Source organism: Pelodiscus sinensis, chromosome 2 (assembly GCF_052426305.1).
Source record: "Pelodiscus sinensis isolate ZL-2025 chromosome 2, ASM5242630v1, whole genome shotgun sequence".
Taxonomy (NCBI): domain Eukaryota; kingdom Metazoa; phylum Chordata; order Testudines; family Trionychidae; genus Pelodiscus; species Pelodiscus sinensis.
The window spans coordinates 140,289,456-140,316,473 of NC_143053.1; the positions used below are offsets into that span (position 1 = coordinate 140,289,456).

Here is a 27,018-nt window from a genome sequence, read left to right on the forward strand (position 1 = left end):
TTGTATCCTTTGGTATATATGGCTGTGACTATTTTCTTCCACTATTTGATCTGAGGAAGTGGGTCTGGCCCACGAAAGCTCATCATCTAATAAACCATCTTGTTAGTCTTTAAAGTGCTACATAGTCCTGTATTTTGTTTCAGCTACACCAGACTAACATGGCTACATTTCTATTAAATGCATGTGAGTCTTATAATTCCATCTCTATGAAATAACTTTAGAACATCAGAGTCAAAGAGATGCACCTCCAGGTCAGAAGACTGGGAGCAAGTCAGACAAAACAACATTGTGTAATATTATTTAGGATGAGAATCTCTGTTTTGTTTCAACCCTGGCAAAAATATTTTGAGTTAACAGATTTGATTGATAGTTTTATTTACTTCACAGTTTACATTGGCCAAAAAACTGTTAATGTTCTAGGCAAAAACTTGCATTGTTTTAGATCAGTGGTCACCAATCAGTAGATCAGGATCTATTGGTAGATCCTGGAGCTTCTGATAGGTGATCCTAACTAGTTTGGCCGGGAAGCTCTCAATGTCTATTTGGGTATGTCCACACAGCAAAGTTATTTCGAAATAACAGCGGTTATTTCAAAATAACTTCATTAGCATCTACACAAGCCAACCGCTATTTCAAAATTAGTTCAAAATAACGGAGGGCTTATTTTGAAATTGGTAAACCTCATTCCATGAGGAAAAACACCAATTTCATAATTGCTATTTCAAAATAAATGCTGTATAGACACTTATTTCAAAATAGAGGGTCTCCAGCCCTTTGCAGGGTGCCCTGGTGGCCACTCTGGCCACAACCAGGAAAATTCCTCTCCTCCCCACCCTCCCCGGAGCCCTTAAAGGGATAGAGTCTGTTTGGCCACAGTGTCTGTGCCAGTTCCAGGCCTGCCAGCCCAGATCCAGCAGTCACTGCCCCTGACCCAGTTGCCTCAACATAAGCGAGGCAGCCAGTGCCAACCAGTCCTCCACCACTCCCCAGGAACAGTCTGCAAGCTCCCAGGAGCCTGCCAGGGGCCAGAAAAAGTGGGTGCCTTCCTGGTCCAGTGCGGAGATCATGGACCTGATTGAGGTTTGGGAGGAATCCTCCAACATCCATGATCTCCACACTAGACAGAGGAACACAGCCATCTACAGGCGGATGGCTACCAGCCTGGCCACCAAAGGCCACATGCGAAGCCAGGAGCAGGTGCGCATGAAAATCAAGGAGCTGTGGCAGGCCTATACCAGGACCACAGGGGGTAGCTCCCAACCAGGGGGAGACCGAGACCCAGACCCCTACCCCTATTTTGATGCCCTGGACCAAATCATGGAGGGCCAGATGGTCCGTGCCCCCCAGGAGGTCACTGACCCTGGAGTAGAGGGCCCTGGCCATGAGACCAGGAGGAGGAGGATGACCAGGAGCCGCAGGAGCCTGGAGGGAGCATGCCATGCACCCAGGACACCCAAGCCATCCCAGCGAGCCTGTTGCCGGGGTCATCCGAAGCCGGGGAGGCAACGACATGTGAGTGCTATCACTATCCCCTTATGCGCCGGGGGGGAGGGGAGGAAGGGAGGGGAAGAAAGGAGAGGGAGACCACGGATCACGTAGAAACTCGTGGCCCCAGCTGGCTGACACACAGGAACCTTGGCCTGTTACCCACATGTGTGTATATATGAAGGCACATGACATGCTCCTGACCCCGGGGTGGGACACTGCACGATGCCCTCTCTCTACAAGCCCCCTCTACACAGAGACAGGGGACATCTCTCCCCTTCCCCCCCTCCCCCGCACTATATACAGCACAGGGGCATGGGTGCAGTTCCGCTCCCACTCCCACTCCCGGGGATAGCAGGACATGCTGAACATGGCCTGTGTGCAAGCACATCAGCTCTGATAGTGCGGAAACCTGCTATCCTCGCCTTGCAGAGGCGGGCTGGGCTTCACCCACTGTGTCCCCAGGGATAACTGACCACTTATCTTGTTTCTCCACAGTCACAGCAGCCGTGAATGCAGGTCACACCACCCCGCCCAGGACATCCTCCGGCACCCAGGCCAGCAGGCTGACCCGTAACCAGGAGTACCACCAGCGGTAGCACCTGGGAATCCTGCAAGGCCAACACCGCACCCTGGATTACTGGGTGCATGAAGACCTACAGCTGCAGCGGGAGAGTTTGCGGGAGCTGCTTGACCAGGGCCGAGCCATCTCTGACCACATGCAGACGCTGATGCATACATTGCTGCCTCCTGCTGTTCCAGCCCCTGCTGCTGCCCCAGCTACCGCTCCTTCTCCCACTCCTGCCCCCCTCCCACTCCCCTCCGGGGACGCCGAGGCCCCTGCACTCAAAGTACTACGACACAGGTGACCCCCAACCCAACAAGACCCCCAACCCTGGGCTTCTCCTCCCCTTGCCTCCCCCTTCCAGCTCCCTTTCCCCAGGTTTCTCCCTCCCCTCTCCCACTCTCTCGCCTCCCCTCTCCCACCCTCATTCCCCCCACCCCAGTTTTGTTCAATAAAGAGAATTTGTTTTTGTCAGCACGTGTCTTTATTTACATGAGGAAGGGGAGGGGTCAGTGAAAGGATGTGAGAGTGAAATGAGGCACAAGCCCCCAGTGGGATACACCAGGGAGACTTTAGTCCTCCTCTGGATGGAAGCTCTCCTGCAGGGCCTCCCAGATATGGACAGCCTCCCCGATGGGCCTCCCGGCTGGCAGCCGTGTGGGACTGCATGTATAGGGTGGACAAGTGCTTGGCCTCTGCCATCCATCCTGGCAGGAAAGCCTCCCCCTTCCTCTCGCACAAATTATGCGGCACACAACATGCTGCCACCACGTGTAGAACATTCCATTTGGAGAGGTCCAGGCGGGTGAGGAAGCATCGAAATCGGGCCTTTAGCTGGCCAAAGGAACCCTCCACCACAATGCAGACCCTGCCGAGCTTGGCATTAAAGGCCTGTCGGGAGGGGTTGAGGTATCCCATGGAGGGCTTCATCAGCCAGGGTTGTAGTGGGTAGGCCGCATCCCCCACCAGGCACACAGGCATGTCCACATTCCCGACCCTGATGTGACAGCCAGGGAAGAACATCCCAGCGTGCAGCCTTTGGCACACAGAGGAGGTGCGGTACACCCATGCGTCGTGTGCTTTGCCAGACCAGCCCACATTAATGTCCACAAAGTGGCCCTGGTGGTCAGACACAGCCTGCAGGATGATGGAGAAATATACCTTCCCGTTTATGTACAGGGAGGCCTGGTGTTCCTGGGCATAGATAGGGATGTGTGTCCCGTTGATTGCCCCCCCACAGTTGGGGAAGCCCAGGGCGCCAAACTCCTTGATCACCGTGTCCACATCGATGAGGCAGATGACTCTGCCGAGCAGCACTCTGTTAATGGCCTTGACCACCTGCAGTGGGACACACAAAATCACTGGGGTGCCAGGGTAGCTGATAGTGCTCCTTCCCCGCCACTGCCCCACACCCCCACTCCGCAGGAGCAACCCCCCTCCCATGCAATCCTGGCCACCACGGGCAGTCCGTAGTGCAGGTGGGCCAGAACAAACCATACCGGAGAGGGGGACTTGCACCTCCTCCCCCCCCTTTTCCCTGGGGCAGCCCATCCCCTCCTTGCACCCCCCCCCCTCCTGGCACAGTGGCCAAATATTGCCATACCTGCATAAGCACTGCTCCAACGGTGGATCTCCCCACGCCAAACTGGTTCCCCATGGATTGGTAGCTATCTGGTGTGGAGAGCTTCCAGAGGGCGATGGCCACACGCTTCTGGAGGGGAATGGAGGGCCTCATGTGAGTGTCCCATCGCTGCAGAGCAGGGGCGAGCCACTCACAGAGCTCCATGAAGGTGTCCTTCATCCTAAAGTTCTAGATCCATTGTTGTTGTCCCCAGAGCTCCAGGACGATGTGGTCTTACCAGTCACTGCTGGTGTCCAGATGCCAGATGCGGTGGGGCATACTGGCGTCCAGGAGCTGCAGCTGCTTCTCCACGTACCCCAGGAGGGTCCGGATGATGGCGTGGGGGTTGGGCTGCAGCAGATGCTGCGAGACAGCCTGCAGAAAGCGCAGCCAGGCTTGTAACAACACATCTAAAAGAAGCACCAGGGTGCCCAGGGGTGGCTCCAGCTCCATGGTGCAGAACGCTGTGGTGTCCCAAGTGAGGGCAACCAGAGCACACAGAGAAAAAAATGCTTTGCTGTCCCACAGCGAGGTAGGCAAGCAAGCAGGGAAACCTGAGAACCGGCTGTCCGGGGGTCCCTTTAAGCACAGGCCTCAGATAGCCTCAGGCAGCAGCCATACAAAGTAACTCCTGACCTAATGCCCTGCTGGAACTAATTTCAGCTGGCCTTAAATGCGATTCAGTGTCCAATCAGTGTGGATGCACTATTTCAAAATAGCAAAACGCTATTTCTAAATGCATTTTGTGTGTAGACACGTTATTTTGAAATATGATATTTCAAAATAATGCTGTAGTGTAGACGTACCCTTTCAAATTTGCAATTACAATACATTTCTATTAGGGATATTAGATAGTGTGTAACTGAATAGTCATGTAGCTGCATCAAATTTTAGCAGTTACACGACTATTCAATAGTCTTCAGAGGCAGGGCTGGCAGCCAGTGCACTACTGGCCCCACTCCCAGGGAGCTCCCTGCCACCCTGTACTGCTGCATCTCTATCTCTGATAGGAGGCAGCAAGGGGCGGCAGGTGGGTCTGCAGAGCCGGCATGCTTAAAAGCCAGCCCCCGCACATACTGGCTCCAGCCTGCCCCCCTCACCCTCCACTCTGCTGCCTCTCTATCAGAGGCAGCAGCATGGGAAGGCACTGACTCCCACTACCCCCCTCCTTGCTGCCTCTAATACAGAGGCAGCGGGGGGGGGGGGGGTGTAGTCGACAGGATTAACTGATAAGCCCAGGCTTACTGGTTAATCATGTAGTCGTCTACATGATGATATCCCTAATTTCTATGGAATTTTTGTAATAGTCTCCTTGGCAAAATGCACACATGTCCTTCCACAGAAAATCTCACACTAATCCTCATAAAATGCACTGTTAACTGAATCTGCATTTACATATGCTCAGCCATATAAAGGAAACTCCTAGAGTATACATAATTCATTAATGAGAAAAATGCTAAAAAAAATTCAAAGGTTTCAAAAGCTTGTTTAGATAAGGAGTTAAGAGAGAATTTTATCATAAACCATATTAAATCTTTTCTGGTTTAGAAATATGTCTCACAAGATTTATAATAATTCCTGTACCTGCAGACCTTGGAAATATGGCTAGATTATCATTTCAGGATAGTTCAACATTTCAGATTCCTGATCCAGGTGAATTTTGAAAAGGTGAAAGCATTCAAAAAAATTTTAAAAAATTATCTGCAATATTTTAAGCCTGAGAAAAATCTGGTGTTATTTTGGTTTCAATTTCAGGCACAGGTTCACACTGATCTTTATTTTATCTGAACTAATTCACTCATCCACCTATGATAATAGATACAACCTCCTGCACTGAAGGAATTTTGTCATATTAAAGCTAATCTCATTCATACTTTTAACTCTGCTGCCCTGTTTCATGATGCTAAGGGTTTTTGCATATTTGGCCACATAATAAGCAAATTATATCCACAAAAGATTTTTAAAAGATTTTTTTTCAAATAATCACCAACATTAATTTCACAGACGGTATGATGGAAATTATGCACCCTGAAAACTTCATTTAGAGCTAGATTCTGTCCTCAAATGCATGAAAAGCATCTAAAAATAATTATAAATGGTATGTCTCAGCAAAGCAAACCCAGTAGGCCATCTGCAAACTAGTATTGTTCACAAGGTCTAAATTTCAGAACACCTTAAAAAATGCTGGTGTTTAGGTTTTAGTAAAAATAAATAGCATTTATGCTCATATATCCAGAAGAGCTTAATCTCCAGTATTTATGGGAATCAGAAGTGTCAAACCTTACCTGAAATAATTTATGCACCATGATTGAGCATACAGGAGGAAATAAATGAAACACACCTGGTGCCAACACTGTATGATTAAAGTGAGATGAATACCAAAAATTCAGAAATTACAAAATAATTGCAGGAATGCTGTCTGAATAGCTCCCTTCTCATGATCCACTTAAACAACACTTTTCACACACCCCTTCTCCCCCCCATATTTCAGTGCACAATGAATGGCTTGTACACATTTAACATATCCAAGCACACCTTCTGTACAAAAGACTGACAGCTATTAAATATGTCACAAGACTATGTAAAAAGGTGACTGTTGTCTAATAACTCAACTGTCAGTGAAATGAAAGGAAAATCACCCAATCACCACTCTGACTTCTCCAACAGAGGCAGACTGTGATTATGTCTCTCTCACTCTATTGCTAGTTATGACTGTGATGGGGAAGCCGATCCCCGCACTCAACCCAGCTGTCCGGCGGGGGCCGGCAGCTGGAGAGGCCCGGATACGGCCGCAGCGAGTGAATGGCGGCCTGTGGGCGGGGCCCGACTTGGGGGGCACGGGACGCGGGCGGCAGATGGGGACGGGGAGATCAAAGCCCCTGCAGCCGCCAGCAGCCTGGCGGCACCCGCTGGTGGGGAAAACGCAGCCGCCGCCGTGGGCAGCGAGAGGCTGGCTGCCCGTGCTGCCGCAAGCAAGTACAACACCAGGCGGGAGGGCGCTAGGACCCAGGAGGGGCGGACTTGCACACCGAGCATAGGGGGGCGGGATGCCTCCCGGGACGCTCAAAGGAGGGGCCGCAGGAGTCAAACGGGAGGAGGAAAGCAGGGGCTGGCTGTGCTCTCACCCCTCGCAGGTGGAGACGGAGCACTCAGGGGATGAGAGGAGCCACAAGCAACAATTACCCAGGAGGCCGAAGCGGACGGCGGCGGAAGGCACGCGGGTGACGAAGGGAGCAACCCGACGGCAAACGCCCCACCCAGTCGGGCCAGAAGCCGGCCGGTGACGGAGCAAGCGGCCAAGCGCAGGGCGTCGGCGTGACCGGCAGCTCAGGACGGCGAGAGTTAGCCAGGGACTTAAGGGGAGAGACTCAGAAAGGGGGGGTGCCATAAGGCAGGATGGTACGGACCTCGCCACAATGACAGTTGGGTTACTGGAGGCTGATAAGGTCTTGACAAATTCAGGTCTACAGCTGAAGGGCATAAGCATGTAACAACATAAAAATTGCCATACCAGGTCAAACCAACAGTCTATCTAGCCTGGCACCCTGTCTTCTAACAGCGGCCGGTGCCAGACACTTCAGAGGGAATGAGCAAAACAGGGCAATTTATCGAGTGATTCATCCCGTCATCCTGTACAGCTTATAGCAGACAAAGATTTAGAAACACTCATAGCATAAGGTTGAGTTCCTGATTATCTTAGCTAATAGCCATTGATGGATCTACCCTTCATGAACCTGTCTAATTTTTTTCCAAACCCAGTTATACTTTTGGCCTTCACAATATCCCCTGGCAACAAGATCCACAGTTTGACTGCCCACTGTGTGAAGAAGTACTTGCTTATGTTTGTTTTAAACCTGCTGCTTATTAATTTCAATGGGTGATCACTGGTTTTTGTGTTACAGGAAATAACACTTCCCTGTTCACTTTCTCCAGAACATTAATGATTTTGTACACTACTATCATATCCCTCCTCAGTCATCTCTTTTCTAAAGTTAACAGTCCCTCTCTTTTTAATCACTCCTCATACACAAGCTGTTCCAAGCCCTTAATCATTTTTATGCTATTCTCTGTATCTTTTCTAATTCTAATATATCTTTTTAGAGATTGAATGAACAGACCTGCATGCAGTATTCAATGTGAGGACCTACCATACATTTGTATAGCTACATGATATTTTCTGTCTTATTACTTATTCATTTTAATGGTTTCTAACATTGCTAACTGCCACTGCACATTGCGGTGTTTTCAGAGATGACTTCAACATCATTTTCTTGGGTACTAATAGCTAATTTGGACTCCATTATTTTGTTTGTAGAGACGGGATTATGTTTTTCAATGTACATTACTTTGCATTTATCAACACTGAATTTTATCTGTCTTTTTGATGTACAGTCAACAAGTTTTGTAAGATCCTTTTGTAACTCTTAAGAGCCAACTTTGGACTTATCTTGAATAATTCTGTAACATCTGCAGACTTTGCCAACTCACTATTTATCATTTTATCCAGATCACTTATGAATGTGTTGTGCAGTACTATTGCTAGGCACAGATTCTTGGGAAACCTTGCTATCTACCTCTCTCCACTGGGAAAACTGACTGTTTATTCCCTACCTTTTATCTTCCACAATTTAATTAGTTACTGGTTCACGAGAGGACCTTCCCTATTAATCCATGACTGCCTATTTCATTTAAGAGACTTAGTGAGCAACCTTGACAAAGATGATCTTGTCACAGAATTTTAATAGATTAGAGGCATGATTTCCCTTTACAAAGGTCATGTTGACTTTTCTCCAACATATCATCTTCATCTCTGTGTCACATACTTTTGTTCCTTACTATAGCTTCTACCAATTTACTTGGTGCTGGAGTTTCTTTTACCAGCTTGTAAATGCCAGGATACCCTCTGAAGTTTTTAAAAAAAATCAACACTAGAATATAAAAATTATCAACATTAGTGTGGCGGGGTAGCCCCGCCCCTCCTGGGAGCCGACGGCGCGCCGCGGAGGGGGGGGGAGGACTCAACCCCCGGGACGGCACAGCCCGCCGCCCACGGCTCCAGCGCAAGGGAGCCGGCGCCCCGGCCGGGGAACGAGCCGGGGCGGGCGGGGGCGAGAGAAGCCGCCGGGACGCCGCAGGCACGGCGGGGGGGCTCACCCCCCGGGGCGGTACAGACCGCCGAGGGCGGAGCAGGAACGGGGGAGCCGGCACCCCGGCCGGGTGACGAGCCGGGGCCGGCAAATAACGCCGGAAGGGGACGGGGGCGGAGTGACGTCAGGGGAACGTCACATGACGCCCGCCCCTGGGAGGGGCCGCAGGCGGACGAGGGCCCTGACGTCATCTGCCTGCGGCCGGCGGCTGATTCAAAAGCAGCCGGGAGCCAGACAAGAGGGAAGGACACAGAGGAGAGGCTCTCCCCGCAAAGGCCAGCGAACGTAAGCGGGTGTTGGAGGCCCTGGGTGGGGGCCGAGGGAACACCCAGGTGAACCTATTGGTTCCGGGGGGGAAGAAGTGGCCCAGGGCAGGGACGCGGACCCTGAGAGCAGGGGAGTTTAGGGGGCTCGACCCCCCCTGCTAGGTGGGGAGTCTTTCCCCTTACCTTAGGGCCCTGGGCTGGGGTCCGGAGCGAGGGCGGGCCCGGACCCCCTTCCCCCAACCGCCGTGGGGCACGCACGGAGCGAGTTGCGTACAGTGGCAGACAACGTTTTGGTGACTGAGGGGGCAGACATAAGCCCCTCCGGGGGTCAATCCCCTACAATTAGATAAGTAGCAATCACCATGGATTTTGTCAAAAAAAAGTGTCAAACCAGCCTAATAGCCCCCCCCCCCTTTTTTTGGATGGGGGAAGCAGTAGATGTTGTACATTTTAACTTCAGTAAAGCTTTTGATACTGTCTCATATAATGACCATACAATAAACAGACTAGGGAACTACAACATAGATGGAGTTACTATAAGGTGGCTACATAACTATTTGAAAAACTGTTGCTGGAAAGTAGTTATCAGTGATTCACAGTCATGATGCAAGGCCACATGCATTGGGGTCCTGCAGGAAATGGCCATTGGTCCACTTCTGTTGAATATCTTCATCACTGATTTAAATAGCAGCATAAAGAATACACTTACAAAGTTTGTGCATAATACCAAGCTAGGAGAGTTTCAGGTGCTTTAGAAGACTGGATTAAAATTCAAAATGATCCGGACAAACTGGAGAAATGGTGTTAAGTAAACAGGATGAAATTCAATAAAGAGATATGCAAAGTACTCCTCTTAGGAAGGACCAACCAATTGCACACGTAGGTCTGGTCTACAGTAGGCCAGGCAGGTTGGCTTAAGGTATGCCATCAAGCTATGCCAATTGAGTAGCTGGATTTATCTTACCTTAAACTGAGCCAGCACAGTGTCTACACTGTGGGAGGTCAATGGAAGCACACGCTGCCATTGGCTTCCCTTACTTCTCACAGAATGAGGAATACAGGATGCCAGTGGGGGCTGCCCTCAGCGTTTGATGTGGGGATTTTAGACCGAGTTCCCCACAGACAGAGGCTGCTCCACAGCAGCAACCTCTGTCCGTGGGATGTCAGACCACCTGTAGACAGGGGGCTTCTGCTGCCTCTGTATCAGAAGCAGCAACGTGGAGTGGCAAGCAGCCGGTCTGAGAGGGGAGCTCATTTTTAAATGAGCTTATTTTAATACAGAAGCAGCAGAACAGGGTGGCTGGGGTGTCCCTGAGACTGGGGCCGGAAGCTCACTAGCTGCCATCTCCACCTCTGGGGATTATTGAATAATCGTGTAACTGCTTAAATTTAATGTGGTTACATGATTATTCAATTATACAATATCTAACATCCCTAGTTAGCAAGAACAATTTTTGCCCTTTTCCTTGTAACAACCTCAAAACTTATCTCACACCTCAGTCTTCCCTCCTCCAAACTAAACAAACAGTTTTTTTCAATCTTTCTTCATAGGTAATGTCTCCTGCTAAATACATCCCAGAATTAGGTTTGAGATTTTTTTACACCAGTATTACATCTCGGACCTCCCCTGAACAGGGGCTGCTGCCACGAAGCAGCCGCTGTCTGTGGCAGGCGCAGGCTTGCTACAGACAGAGCCTGCTCCATGGGATGGAGAGCAGTTTCTGTCCACGGGGAGCTTAGACCCACCACGGACAGATGCGGTTTCATGGCAGCCTCCCATGCCCCCCCCCTCTTCCCTGCCGCATGCTGCTGATAGAGGCAGCAGCATGGGAGAGGGGCAGGTGGTACTGGGGAGCTGGTGCTGGGGGGGGGGGAGGAATCTGGCTTTTAAGATGGCTCCTAACAACCCCCTCCTCTGCAGAAGGCAGCACAGGGGGGAGGGAGGAGGCAGGTCTGCAGAGCCGGCAAGCAAGGGGAGCCTGCTTGAAAGTCAGCTCCCCATACGTATTGGCTCCATCCTACCCCCTTCAACGTCCATGCTGCTGTCTCTGTATTAGAAGCAGCATCGCAGGGGTAAGGGAGGTAGGTGGATCCAGTGCTCTTCGGGAGTCTGCATGAAGCCAACTTCTCATGGGCACTGGCTCCTGTTCCCTACCCTTGCTGCCTCTGATACAGAGGCAACAGGTGGTGGGAGAGATGCTTGTAGTTGTCAAAATTAACCGATAAGCCCAGATTTATAGGTTAATCGTATAGTCATCTACATGATGACACCCATATTGTTAACCTCTGAGAAGCAACAAGCTTAAATTGCAAAAAGGAGGTTTAGGTTGGACATTATGAAAAACTTCTTCGTTAGGGTAGTTAAGAACTGGAATCAACTGCTTAGGGAGGTTGTGGAATCTCTGTCATTGGAGGTTTTTTTAGAACAGGTTAGACAAACACCTGTCAGGAATACTCTCGTTATTATGCAGTCCAGTCTTGAGTGAAAGGGAGATGACAAGATGACCTCTCCATATCCCTTTCATGCCTACATGTCTGTGATTAGCTATCCCACAGTCATCCTACAGAGGCTGATTTAGGTGTTAGGTTACGTATCACAGTTAGCAGCTAGGTGATTTCATAGCTGAGTTCTTTTAGAGCTCTTGGGTGAATATTTAAGTTCTCTCTTAGATGGGCAACTGCCAAGCCACGCACTTCCAAGTGCCCTTCCCTCCACCTCTGGGCTGCTCCTGCCCTCTGCCTTTTGCTAGCAGTGCAGTGCGACGGGGGGGGGGGGGGGTGCTGATCTCAGGGTGTCCTCCTCTCCCCTGCTTTTGTACCCCATCTCTGCAGAGTAGAGGCAGCAGGGACACAAAAAGGATTGGGAGTGAGACAGAGGGTGCTTGCTGGTGGCTGCTGCTTTAAGTGACCATCTACTTAAAAGGGCAATGTACTGAAAGGCACGTGTGTGTATGTGTGTCACACACTGTGAGATTGTTAAAAGCACACTGTGTCTTTATCTCTCTGTCACACACTGTCTTTCATTCATACCTCCCAACCCCAGCACATACTTCCATTATTGTCCTGGTTACTACTTCTTGATACTTCATGTACACAGATTATCTAGAGTTTTATTCTTTCAAAGTGCTGTTAATTTGAGTTTTCTGACAGGCATATGCATTTCATATTTTTTATTTCTCTCTTAAGCTTACATTTAATTCTTTGAGTATTGAATGCCAAAATGCCTAACGTATGCTGGCTGGAACAATTATCCCTATGGCAGCTTTTGAAAAATATATATGATATCCAGGTTTTTTGTTTCTACTGGTGGCGCACATCCACACATTACCTCGATAATTTGATGCATATAACAAAATTCAATCAGTACATGGTTGGAAAAAGTAGAGGGAACATTGGTGAATAACATCTGGTCCTGCTGATTTATTACTGTTTAATGTAGCCAGTAGTTTTTCCATACCTCCTCAGCTGACACCTCAAGCTGGGACAGTTTCTCAGGTATGGGAATCGCCCTCAGATACTCTACTGTGAAGACGAATGCAAAAATTAATTTAGCTTTTTCTCAATGGCCTTGTCTTCCCTGACTCATTCATTGCCTCAATAGTCCAATGGCCCCACTGATTGTTTGGCAGACTTCCCTCTTCTGATGTACTTAAAATAATTGCTTGGGGAGGAGAGTTGTGTTTTTTGCTCGTTTCTCTTCAGATACTTTTTTTTGGATTGCTTGCTTATACTTTTAGACTTGACTTGCCAGAATTTACGCTCATTTCTTTTTCCTGATTAGGATTTGAGCTCTAATTTATAAAAGATGTCCTCTTATATAAAACTGCCTCTTTTACTCTGTTTTTCTGGCCCAAGGTAGCATTTTTTGGTCCTCCTATATTTTTTTCATATTTTGATTATCATCTATTTTGAAACTCTGTTATGGTGTTTTAAAAATATTTCAGTGCAGCTTGCAAGTATTTCACTCTTATGACTGTTCCATTTAATTTCTATTTGACTATCTGCCTCATTTTTTTAATTCAATTTTTGAATAAAGTGCAACTGTGATAGATTTCAATTATGTTGAATTTAATTACATTATGGTTGCTATTGCTAAGTAGTTTAGCTATATGCATTTCTTGGACCAGATCCGGTATGCAATTTAGGATTATATCAAGAACTGCCTCTACCCTTATGGGTTCCACACGTATGTTCAAAGAAGTAGTTATTCAGAGTGTCTAGAATTTTTATTTCTACATGCAATCCTGAGATGACACATACTCACTCAATTGGAATAGATGAGAGTAGAAAGATTAGATGAGACATAGTAAAAGGACCAAATAGCCAGAGCAGTGTTTCTCAAATCGTCTAGACTACATGCTTTGTCGCCAGAGGCATGTAGATTAGGCTACCAGACATAGGAAAATGAAGCGGCGATTTAAATAATCGCCGCTTCATTTAAATTTACATGGCTGCCGCGCTGAGCCGACAAACAGCTGATAAGCTGATAAGCTGTTTGTCGGCTCAGCGCGACAGTCTGGACGCTCCCCTGCCGACATCAAGGTATTTGTCGACCACCCAGGTAAACGTCATCCCAGGAGGCATGCCTGGGTGGTCGACAAATACGTTTGATGTTGGCAGGGGAGCGTCCAGACTGTCGCGCTGAGCCGACAAACAGCTTATCAGCTGTTTGTCGGCTCAGCGCGGCAGCCATGTAAATTTAAATGAAGTGGCGATTATTTAAATCGCCGCTTCATTTTCCTATGTCTGGTAGCCTAATCTACATGCCTCTGGCGACAGAGGCATGTAGTCTAGACGTACCCAGTGTCCATGAAACCACTTTGAGAAACTAGCTAATTGGCCACTACGTTTATTTACTGGCTCCACGGCCACAGAGCCTCGCAGCTCCCATTGGCTCGGTTTCACTTTTTGCAGCCAAGGGGAGCCACGGGAAGCAGCATGTGCCTGGCTGCCACTTTCCATGGCTCCCCTTGGCAAATGGTGAACCAGAGCCAATGGATGCCATGAGGCTCTGTGGCCGTGAAGCCAGTAAATAAACAACCTGGGGCGGCCAGTTCGCTAGTTTCTCAAAGAGGTTTCGGGGAGAAACACTGATCTAGAGAGATAACTGTCTCATGCCAACAACATTCATGTTTTTTGTCAATTTCATATCAAACCACAGGATTCTAACTAACAGCAGTGACACTGACAGTCATTTCATTTTCACTCTTCTGCTTGGGGACTGTGAGCAGTCGTAGGGTACGTCTAGACTACCGCATTTTGTCGACGGAAGTTTTGTCGACAGATACTGTCGACAAAACTTCCGTCGACAAAGAGCGTCCAGACACATTGAGTTCTGTCGACAAAGCAAGCTGCTTTGTCGACAGAACTCCGTAGTCTGGACGCAATGTTACAGGCAATAACACCTTCTGTCGACAGAGTTCTGTCGACAGAAGGTGTTATGCCTCGTAAAATGAGGTATACCAGCGTCGACAAAACTGCTGAGTTCTGTCGACGTTATGTACTCAGCGGTAGTGTAGACGCTGGTATAGTTTTGTCGACAAAAGTCCACTTTTGTCGACAAAACTAGGTAGTCTAGACACACCCGTAGAGACATCTGAGTTGTTTGTCTGCCAACTCTACATTACCTCGTAAATCAATCTTTTTACATCATTCAGCGATGTGAACAAGTCTCCACGTCTTGGATGACACAATTTTTGCGCTGTCTACTCTGGGAGTGGAAGACACTCCCTCCAACACAACTTCCACTTCTCATCAAAGTGGAGTAATTATGACCACAGGAAAGCAGATGCCCTACAATAGTGCAGTTGCATAAGTGCAACTGCACTGATTTGTAGCACTGTAATGTAGACTTGCCCTTGGGAAAACCATACTACTTCAATTCAGTGCACATTAGGAAAACTTCTTTCTGAAACCCTTTGAGAGATTTTTATTACAAAATCAGCTTTGAAAAGAAACTTATTTAATGCTTAAAGAAGGCTATTTTATGGGTTTGCTTTTGTATAGCTTATATTATCCATCACCTGGCTTCTAAATTACTGTATTAATGACACAGTTTAGGAGGCAGCAAACACTAAGGGCTTGTGTACATGGAGACATCAAGGAAAATAATCCAAATTAACGAAAGGCTTGAATGTGAAGTAGATTCGCTAAAACGTATTAAATCTCTATAGGAACACACTCATTCAGAATTCATGTCTTAAATTCAGTTTAGCTATTTAACTTTCAAAGTGAATTAAATCAAACTGAATTAAAACTACTTTAATTCTGAATAACAGTGTCCATAGAAGGATTTTATATAGTTTAACAAACCCACTTCACATTCATATCTTTAGTCAATTTGGATTTATTTTGCTGGATGTCTCTATGCATGCAAGATATAAAGGTATTTAAATATCTATGGGTATTTTACTAATTATTTGAAGTAATTTGTAAACGTCCAAAAATCACATGGATGATTAATTCTGCTAGTTAAGAGCATACAGAATTCTTTTTCTTTACTTCACTTTGAATTTATACTAGACAAAAACATGTATTCAAAAATAGCCATACAGTATTAAACATAAATTTAAAGGAAAATTATTCTTAGTCATTTAACAGTTAATATACTGAATTTAAATTCTAAATATAAACAGAGCCTCAAAAATTCCAATATCACAACTCTGAGCCAGCATCAGAAATACTCAGTAGAAAAGCAAATGATAGAAAAGGGAAACAAAAAATACTGAGGTAAAGCCAAGGGCGCTACCAATGTATTATTGGACATGTTATCCATACATATATTTTAGTGTGTGTCTGTCTGTATGTATATTTTTTGTCCATTTGTTCAAGAATTCCTCCTAAACTATAAAACCTAGGACCAGCAAATTGTGTATGCATCTTCCTCTTACCCTAACTTAAACTAAGGTCAGGGACTGGTTGTGCCTGCAAAATGCAAAGTTCCAGGAATGGGACTATTTCCCACAACACAGAAAGGGAGGGGCACAAAGCAGAGGGATGTGATACTGAGATTGGCCACTGGGGGCAGCTGTAGCTCTAAGAGCAGGGGTGGGCAATAATTTTGTATGGGGGGCCACTTTAAGAATTTGGAAAGTGGTTGAGCGCCACACTCTTCTAGTATATTAATGGAGAAGTGTGGGGTCTGGGATGGAGGTTGGGTACAGAAGGGACCTTGGAGTAAGGCGTGAGTTGTGACCTAGGGCACTGGACTGGGGTGCAGGGAGTTGGCTTGTGACCTAGGGCAGGGAATTGGGGTACAGGAGGGGGTGCAGGGATTTGGCTTGTGAGCTAGAGCAGGAGGGGACTGGGGTGCCAGATCTGGGAGGGGATATGGGTACAGGAGAGGGGCAGAGGATTTGGGTTTGTGGAGTAGGAGGCAGGAGTGGGGGGCAGAAGGTTGGGACAGGGACGGACTGGGGTGCCAGAGGAAGGCTCTGCCAAGAGACTTACAAGCCAGCAGAGATTCCTGAATCAGCCTCCCTGCATGCCCCCTCCCCCTACACAGGCCAGACACCAGCCAATAGGATTGTGCTGGGGGCGGGAGCAGCTCCTAAAGTTTTCCCTCCTCCCTTGTGGTCTCAGTTTTTAAAGAAAAAATGCCCCACAACTGTGTTTCTGAGCAGCGTGCAGGTGGGGCGAGGCAAGCAGGGAGCAGCAGAGTCTGCGGGCCAGACCTGATGGCTTGGATTTTGCCCAGGCCTGACCAACAGAGTGGCCAGCAGGGCTGGGGCTGTGCTATCTTGCCTGCTAGCACACCAGTAAGGAGCGCCCCTGCCCCAAACTTGGAGCATAACCCCCACGTGGAGAGCCTGCTGGCCACAGGGGGCCACTGGATGAGGCGAGTCTCACCCACTGCAACATCCAACAGTCCTAGGGGCCACTGGAGAGAGATTGCTGGGGGAGAAGCCCTCATAGCCCCTTCCCCCAATTGCCTACAAGACATGGGGGAGGGGTAGCTGAAGGGGGCGGCAGCCTCTACAGCCTGGTCCCCACCAGACATCTTGCAGGCTGCAGGGAAGGGCAACTGGAGGGGCCCACTGGCAGGGGAGTGCTGCTCCAGCCCTCTGGGAGGGGTCGCCGCCAGAGCAACACCACCCTTGTCACCACCATCAAGCCTGGTAAGCCCCCCACACCTCCCAGTCCCCTGCCCTGAGTCCTGCACTTCCCATGTGCCTTGACTTCAGCACCCACTCTCCCACCCCAAGCTCCCACCATCACCCAACCCTCTGCCCTAAGCCACCTACCCCCTGCCCCTCCTCACCTCCCAACTCACTCCTGCCTTAATTTTCCTTCATTTTTGAAAAATATAAGCACTGAAATAACACAGGTCTATTTTTCCTTCAGCTACAGACCGAGGAAACGCTGGGTACATCTGCTAGTACTTCAATATCTGAGTATTGCTGGTATTTCCTTTAGCAGTCATAGGGAAGTAAAAAATGACTGCTGCAGCTATTAAGTAAATTTTACCTACTCAGATGAAAAATTGCAAATTTTTAAGGGTAGCCCCTGTACTCTTACTCCTATCTTCTGCAAAAATTGTAATGTGTGTGTTGTTCACAGGTGCAGTCTGAAAAAAAACAATGTTTGAGTAATCCAGCCTAGAGAGATCTGAAAAGTACTATCTAGAAGAGACTTCTTCTCACTTCCACCACTTCTTTCCTTCCTTCCTTTTTATAATAGAAAGCTTTGATATGGGCATTTAGTGCCAATCAGTCATTAACAACTTGAACAGAAAATTTATTCTTTCTACTATGACATATTCATTGACACTTATAGAGATGAAGGCCCTAGACCTACAGTTACTAACATATGTGCTCAATTTTAAGCACAAGTCAACAGTTTTAAAATCAGATATTTATGTGTTTAAAGTTTAGCATGTGTATAAGTGTTTGCAGGATCAGGGCCTAAGTAATAAGGCAGAGATCTTTTTGAAGTCACTGTTTCTCTTAAAGGATTAGTAGCCAACATATACAGTAGACTTCCGATAATCCAGCACCTTTGGGACCTAGCTGGTGCCAGATTAACGGATATGCCAGACTATCAGGAGGTACTATAAGGGGGCATGATCCCAACCCAATCCCCCTCCCCCCGCTCTAACCTAATTCTTGGGTCCCAGAGCCTCCGCTACAGCTAGGTGTCTCCCTTCAGGCGCTGAGGCACGTGCGCTGAGCAGCCGGCTTTGAGCATGAGCTACCCGGGACACCGTGCACAACCCAATCCCCCTCCGCTCCCCTTCCCTGCCCCAGAGCCAAACACCTCCCCTCTCTGCTGTAACCCAATCCCCTCCCTCTTTACCCCCAACCTTATGCTCGGGTCCCAGAGCCAGAGCCGCTGCGCCGCCCCAATCTCCCTCCCCTTCTCCAGAGCCAGGCATCTCTCCCCCCCAACCTTATGCCCAGGTCCCAAAGCAGCTGCATGCACTCAGTGGACAGCTGCTAGGCCATGCAGGCTGGGACGCTGCGTGCGACCCGGCTTGCACGCGCAGGGTACAATGCAGTGTGCTGGGGGCCATGAACGGAATGGCACAGACCTGAGCAGTTCCGGGTTCCGTCCCAGTTCTGTCAGGAGCAGCAATTTTTTTCCGTCAAGAGCCTCGGGTTGGCCACCTCTGCACTAGGCTCTTGCCATTTAGATGCCGGACTATTGGGAGTGCCGGACAATTGGATGCTGGACTATTGGAGTTTTACTGTATATAGCAATATTATAATAAAGATTCTACCAAATTTTCAATCAACAAGAATTTGACAAAATCAAAATTTAATTTACATGATAAAATCCTTGTTATCATTCAACAGAAGAAAAAAGCAAGAAAATAAAAGTTGCAAAATATAACTCTGTAATAACAGTGGACTAATAATAAGTGTATTGGAAATATGAAAAATACATCACAGTAGATTATCAATTTAGGTGTCAGTTCTGTGTCAAATGAATGTAATAGGTATTCTGACAGAAGGAGATGGTCATTACTTCCTGCAGCAGTATTCATGGGAATGATGCTGACATGGGATAAGGCAGAAGACTCAATCAGATTTACTTCACGTCGCTCAAATCCTCCCCCCTCTGAGAAAGTACTGGACCGGTGTAAAGAAAACAGGAGGTACAACCTCCCAAACTCATAGTTTTCCTCTAAACAGATACTTGGGATCCCCCACTTTTGTGGAGGGGCTGCCCCTCTATGTACTAGAGATGTAAGCGACTATTCAAGTAGCCAAGTCACTACTCAATTACTTGCTCCACTATCTCTCTATCAGGGGCAGCAAAGGGAAGGGAAGCAGGAGTTGGTACTGGGGGGAGCTGGCTTAAAAGCTGGTTCCCCCAAGCACTGTCTCTGCAATGCGTGAAGGGAGGGGCAGGAGAGGCAGACCCGCAGTGGGGGAACCGGCACTAGCCAGGACTCAGCAGTCCCGGCTCGCACTAGGTCCGGGACCGCTGAGGCTCTGCTTTTTAAATGTAGTAAAAGCCTGTGGTTCTTACTACATTTTAAAAGCAAAGCTGCAGTAGTCTAAGACCCAGTGCTAGCCAGGAGTGCTGAGTCCCAGCACACACTAGGTCCCAGACCTACCCCTGCTGCAGCTCTGCAGTTTAAATATAGCAGAAGCCAGGCTGCCTGTGGTTGCACCCGGCTCCTGCATTTATACTGCAGACCAATCATATACTCGATACACATTGTATCGAGTACACAATTAGTCAATTATTCACTTAATATCCTTGCTATGCACTGCTGCAACTGCACCCTGGCATAGTCCTTCTGATGAGGTGCAATAACTGTCACGGAGAGTGGGTTTGCAGCAGGGCTTAATTCTCTTGAAGCAGCATTAACTCACAATCAGATTTTTGCATAGAAATCCACAAATTTGGCAGAGGCTTATGTCATGAATCTTAACTGAACCTAAAGGACTTCAGTGAGTAGCTTCGGTAAGAGCCCATAGAAGCAGAAATGATGTTCCTCTCTCCTGCTTTCCACACACTCACTTCCCAGCAGAGATTTTCCAGCCAATCTTTCAATTGCAGAAGGCTAGCAATGATATGGGCCTTAGTTTTAGATCATTTATATGCCTCAGTTGCTTTTGTTCTCATACATGTATTTTATATATCTAATTTATAAAGCAACACGCTGAGTCTACCATTGTCTTATTCACCTTGTCTAGTTCTTATTCTAAGAAACTGAATACTGCATTTCCTAGCAAGTGCCAACAGCAGAGCATGTTGGGGGAGGATGTTTGTTTTTAGTTTTTGTCATATTAAATTTAATACTTGTATTTATCACACTTTGCTCATTTTCCAAGCCTACACTGAAAGTAAAAGATAATTATTTCTCTGGAATAAGTTACTTAATGGAAGAATTCTAATACAGGCAGTCCCCGGGTTACATGGATCCGACTTACATCGGATCTCTACTTACAAACGGGGTGAGGCAACCCCGTACTAGCTGCTTCCCCCCAGCAAACTAGGGAGACACGAAGCTAGCGCCCCCCTCAGCAGACCAGGGAGACGTGGAGCGGCTTTTCTCAGCAGACACCTCATCTTGAGAATAAAGGACTGAGGGAAGTGAGGTGTGGGAGAATAAAACTGAGCTCTGGAGAAATGTTTGGCTAGAGTTTCCCTTACAATATGTACCAGTTCTGACTTACATACAAATTCAACTTAAGAACAAACCTACAGTCCCTATCTTGTACGTAACCTGGGGACTGCCTGTACTCATTTACTTGCTTTTTCAAGTAACTTAATCTGTCAGTTAAAGGATACAAGTACATTATTCCATACAACAGGATTCTTTTCTCCTCTTATTTGTTCTCTGCTACAGAATTTCATGTGTTGCTTAATGGTTACTGATATGAATAAACCATTATTCGCTTTCAGTGACTTTCCAAAAACATCTACATTAATCAGAGGCACCTCTTTTTTAGTTTGTTTTGTCATACATTAGGGCTACGTCTACACTGGCCCCTTTTCCGGAAGGGGCATGTTAATTTCAGCTATCGTAATAGGGAAATCCGCAGGGGATTTAAATATCCCCCGCAGCATTTAAATAAAAATGTCCGCCGCTTTTTTCCGGCTTTTAGAAAAGCCAGAAAGAGCGTCTACACTGGCCCCGATCCTCCGGAAAAAGCGCCCTTTTCCGGAGGATCTTATTCCTACTTTGAAAAAGCGCCCTTTTCCGGAGGATCTTATTCCTACTTTGAAGTAGGAATAAGATCCTCCGGAAAAGGGCGCTTTTTCCAGAGGATCGGGGCCAGTGTAGACGCTCTTTGCCGGCTTTTCTAAAAGCCGGAAAAAAGCGGCGGACATTTTTATTTAAATGCCGCGGGGGATATTTAAATCCCCCGCGGATTTCCCTATTACGATAGCTGAAATTAACATGCCCCTTCCGGAAAAGGGGCCAGTGTAGACGTAGCCTAGGTGTAGGCATGTACAGATCTGCAAAGTGGGTTTTGGTTTGGGGTTTTTAATTGGGCTTGTGCCTTACCTTGCTTCTATAAGACATATGGAGATAGTCTAGAAGGTTGTGGAGCAAAGTATTTTTCCTTCCCTACTTGTTTATTACATTAGAAATATGCGGTGTGTCCAGAATGGTTGGGGTTTTTTTGAGGATCTTTTGAAGAGCTCAGAACATTTGTATTGCAATCTCTTCAACCCTAACTGAAGGGATGAAAATGTTCAATCTTTAACAAATTCTCTTTTCTTCAATGGGTTAGAATCAGAATTTATTGAAATGGAACAAGTGTTAACAAAAAACAAAACTTTAAACAGTCCTTTCCTCTCTTTACTCTTCTAATACCACAACGGCAACAGTTTTTCAATCACCCCATAATCTTCCATGACAGAAAAACAGAATGTTCAATTTCTAAGCAAGCAGGCAAAAAGAAAAGATATATTTCAGACCTTCTTTATACAGCATTAAGATAAAAAAAGGGAACACGCTCTTTTTTCCCTTTTTCAAATAGAAGTACATTTATGTAGAGTCTGCGTCTGCAAACCCTTATTCATGCAAGTATTTCACATAAGCCATACCACTGACAGGAATGAGAATACTTCTATATGAAAGTGTTCTCAGGATTTGACTCATATTTTCTAAAGAGAACAAATTAAAAAATAAACTTACCTGGTCCCAGGGACAGATGATACCTCCAAAACACATGAAGAGATATCCCATGGCAACAAGACACACCCACACCACCAAAGAGAAAATACGGAGCAGCTTCTTAAACACAGATTCTATGCAGACAAGGATAAATATGGCAAAGAAGATTGCTAGGGCTGTTGGAACGGTTATTAAAAATGCCACATGATCGTCAATTGCCTGGAAAGAGAAAAGTGAAAAGGAAGTTAAAACAAAGCACTTGGGCTCACAAGTAAAACTTGTCAGTCTTCCTCACAAATATTTAATTAATTTTTTTCCTAAATTGGTAGCCCATTGAGTCTGAATCTCACAAAGCCATAATGTTGAAAACACTGAACTATTTTTTTCGTTTTTAATATCACATTTTGGGCTATTTTCATAGTACACAAACTATTACCAATATTATTGCATTGTGCATCCTACAAAAAGTGGAGGAAATGATCGTTACAAAGAAGAATCAAGAAGATCATTACACATACTGAAATGGGACCTAGCCATCTAAATAGTTTAGGCTTGCAATGCTTAGCAGAACAATGCCTAAAAACCTTTACAAATTTGGGCTTAACTCCTTATTATCTAACCCAGAATAGCACCAAAGAATGTGCGGGTAATATAGGAATGTACTATTCACACTTCTATGGAGGTTTTCTTGTATCGAAAGCTGTGTAAATTACTCATTTAAATGTACATGTTTGAATTGAGTTAAATTTCATAAGCCCTCTTATTGGAAATTTAGTAGTTAACAGAATCCAACAACTTGGGAAAATCCGATACATATGAATCAGATTTCAATCCTATCCTATCTATAAATCATCAACCTTATGAATCAGATTTCAATCCTATCCTATCTATAGACCATCAACCATCCTATCTATAAATTTGATTTATTTAAACCAGTGGTGGACAACCTGTATTGGGATTCCACCTGCATCTCAAACACCCCCATCTGCTCCTACACACATGCGCACCTCTGTCACACTGGGGCTCTGGAGCCCCACACTCCCTACTCCTCCCACTCCTTCCCAGCACTTTCGGAGCACCACAAATTGCCTACTTCATGCTCCGTGCCCGCTCCTCCCCCTTCCTCCCAGAGCTTGAACTGCAAATCAGCTGTTCATGGCTGTTCAAACTCTTGGAGGCAAAAGGAGAATCAGAGATGGAGCATAAATCAGGCAATTCATGGTGCTCCAAACATGCTGGGAGGGAGGGAGAGGAGTAGGAAGTACAGGCTCGCAGGCCCCAGTGAGTGACAGATGTATGCAGGGGGCCTGCGGGTTGCAGGCTGCCCACCACTGTTCATGAAGACCACTCAGATGAAAAAAGGCCACTCACTTGTGTTGGTTGCCCAACACTAATTTAAACTAAGCAATACTTCAAATTATTTTCAGAACCAAAAATAATTAACCCATTATTATATGGCCTTACAGCCTTCAAGAAATAAATCATTTTAATAACATTATTTTGAAACAGAATTAACTGTTTTATACCATTGTATTAGTGCCACAGTGCTTGTGGTTATTAAACTTTATGGTTAGAGGCACTAGCACTGTAAAGACCTGACTTTCAAGCCTTACACACAGAGATATTCTCTTATGTGAGCAATCCCACAAATTGCAATGGGACCAATAATGTGAGGAAGAGCTGCAGAGTCAGGACCCAAAACCCTATTTCTGAACAACTCAAAACTTCCAGAAAATTCCCTTGTAGGATGAAATTTCTTATATTTATTTCTCAGCCCAAAGATGAATTCTGGATTATATGAAAAATCCCATTTGGTTGATTTTGAGATGTGTGAGTATGTTTCTTGTTCTTTAATTCTGCAGATACTCTTTTTGTGCTCTGATAAGTTTAAACACAAAGCCAGTTTTAAGTTTAGAACTTGGCATGCCATATAATAGTTCTCAATGGGATGTGCTTTTCTTTTGTTTGAACAAAAATTGTCTGAGTAACAATGAAGTTACATAAGACTGAAAACATGTGCAGTACATTCTCCTTCCTCTCCCCACACCCGCTTCCCAACTCCACATAAAGACTCAAAAAAATACTGGATATCTGCAGAGATATCCTTAACAGCTTTCCAAAGTCTTTGGCAACTTTCCCTTTCCCCCTCTACCCCCCACCACCCAAAATACCACCTTTGTTGCATCTGACGAAGTGGGTCTTTGCCCACGAAAGCTTATGCTCCTACACTTCAGTTAGTCTATAAGGTGCCACAGGACTCCTCGTCGATTATTGCATATATAATTCATATTTCTAACATCCAGGTGCTTTGCAATTCTTAGTATACTGATCCCAGCAGGCAGAGCAGGACAAACACCCATGTCCTGACCACGCTCCTGAGCAGGAAGTGTCCCAACCCCATTTGCCTAATAAGCACCAGACAAGGTGGAGTGGGACAAGCACCCATGTAGACCCTTTTCATAGTAAACACATACACTTCAATATCCACCAAAACAAATCGTGGATCTGTAGATATCTGTGGGCTTGTATATGTTTATCACTACTGCTTAAAGCATCCGTATACATGTTTGCAGCAGGAGGGTCAAATATTAACACAAATTTACAAATGTACACATACTGACTGCAGAAATACAACACTTCTGCACTTCTAGTCTCGGTTGCATCGATCTGAGACCAGAACACTGTTATAGTCAAAAGAGTCTAGTTTCCCTCGACTATTACATAGTAACAGTAAGTTCCATATGTTGTGTCTCACAAAAGGTGATGTTGCTAGCATTAAAGATGACAAGGCTATTATTTAATGAAACTAATATTGAAGAGAAACAGGGACTTAAAGAGTTTGCTGAGGCTACAACACTGAAAATTCCTCTTTTCATTATTTCACTATATTCAATTGTTTATTTATAGATTATTGTCAAAGCAGGCATCCATAGAAATTCAAAACTCCACCCATTCCTCTCTTTTCAATAGCCAATTAAAATTGATTCAACCTAGTAGTCGTGCCCCTCAACAGAATGTGACCATATAGGGAGAACATAATGGGACAGAGCCAAGGTTTATGTAAATAAAAACATCTCTGATTTCAACAGAAGCTACACTTATTTACATCCCCTAAGGGACTAGTTCATATGTTTAATATCCAAACCTTTCATATGCTGTTATGATTAAGTATATGTCAGAGTCAAAGAAGTTCAAAATAATGAAATAGCCCAGAAAACACATACGCAAATCACTGAGTTGGGGTTTTTTTCCAGGAAAAAAAAACCCTTAGGTATTTCACAACGCTGCATATAAGAATAAATGTTAATTTACTGTCAATAAGGGTGGAGGATTTGTCCCATATTTTTTATTTGGTACCAGCTTTTAACCATAATATTTTCTTATAACATTTAATGAGGATTGAGGATGATCTGTGACAAATTACAAATCTGAACATTTAAAACTTGCAAAACATGGATTAAAAAGTTATAAACATTAACAAGATCAGTAGGCTAACATCAGCAGACAAGCGCAAAGGGATGAAACCCTGAAAACATGAACATCACATTTCCTTAGCTCTTTTTCAAAAAATAAAGAAAAATATTTTGTCCTTTCTATCACTGGTGTCAGAGATTAAAGTACACTAAGGTAATGGAATTAATCTGACAGCATGATTCCTTGCAACATAATGGCTTAGCCTACAGTATATGGTTCTTCTTTGATCAGCCCTTTATCTTTATAAACGTTTTCTTCCTTGCTGTCTTTTAATTACTGAACAAATTAAATAGGTACCACTGTTCTGGACAGAATTCTGAGCTTTTATGCAATATGCAGTAATCTTGTTATCTCAAGTAGAAACTGCAGAATCACTCTCTTAGGTCTTTTCAAGAAGCCACAGGTTTTTTTCATCCTTTACACAATTATTTCTTTGTCCAAATAAATGGCATGACCTCAGTTTAGATTTTAAACAATAGAACTATTGTACAACACTGAACTCTATTATGGTAAATCATGCATTTTAATGAAGTGTCTCTATAAAATAATAAAAACTTAGTATTTGCAATTTAAGCAAATAATATATTTCCATAAGCTACTTTAATCCTTTGGCAATTTATGGTTTATTCTGTACTGCTAATATAATTTGCTTTCAGTTTATGTGTAGCAGACTACTGCTGGGGGCCCAATTGTTTTATCAATCTTGTGTACACGCAAGCTGAACTAACTTAAACAGCTTTTTATGCCCATAGCTGAACATTATGAAAAGTTTTCTAAATTTAAATGTAAACACAAAAAGAGAATTTTGAAATGCTTCAAACAAAACAGCTAAGTACATTGGTCTTCTCATACTTATTAAATGTGGCTCTATTCTGAAAACCAACTGTTACAAAAATGGTACTTTAGGGCTCAAGGATGATCAACCCTCAATTATTCTTGTAGCAAGTGTGACTAGTTTAAAACTTAAAAAAAAAAAAACTTTTTTCTAACTTCCAGCCTACCAAATTAAGCTAAGGCTATGTCTACACTGGAGCGCTATTTCAGGATACTAGAGTATCCTGAAATAGCTATCCCAAGTCTTCACAGCAAGCCTGTTATTTTGAAATATAATGGGCTTCCTATTCTGACGTCCCGATAAACATCATTCCACCGGGAGTAAGGGACATTTCGGAATAGCAGGGTATTTTGAAATGTGGTACTGTGTAAACAGCACTAAATTACGAAATAAGCTATTTCAAAATAAGATCGAAATAAGATACACAATATGTGTACAGTAGTTCAAATTGTGTATCTTATTTCGAGCTACAGTGCAGTACAGAAGACAAACTGGGTTATTTCCCATCATACATCATCACCACCACCAGTAACAGAAGAGTCTT

The 27,018-nt window shown here is 45.4% G+C and overlaps 1 protein-coding gene across 3 annotated transcripts in view; it reads right to left on the reverse strand.

The window, feature by feature from the left end:
* ADCY2 (adenylate cyclase 2) overlaps nucleotides 1-27,018 on the reverse strand; it is a 350,683-nt gene that overhangs the window by 316,694 nt on the left and 6,971 nt on the right. For all 3 annotated transcript variants that reach the window (XM_075921497.2, XM_014573081.4, XM_075921499.2), the window contains exon 2: nucleotides 22,187-22,384. In XM_075921497.2, coding sequence (XP_075777612.2) covers nucleotides 22,187-22,384 — 198 coding nt within the window. The remainder of the gene's footprint in view (nucleotides 1-22,186; nucleotides 22,385-27,018) is intronic.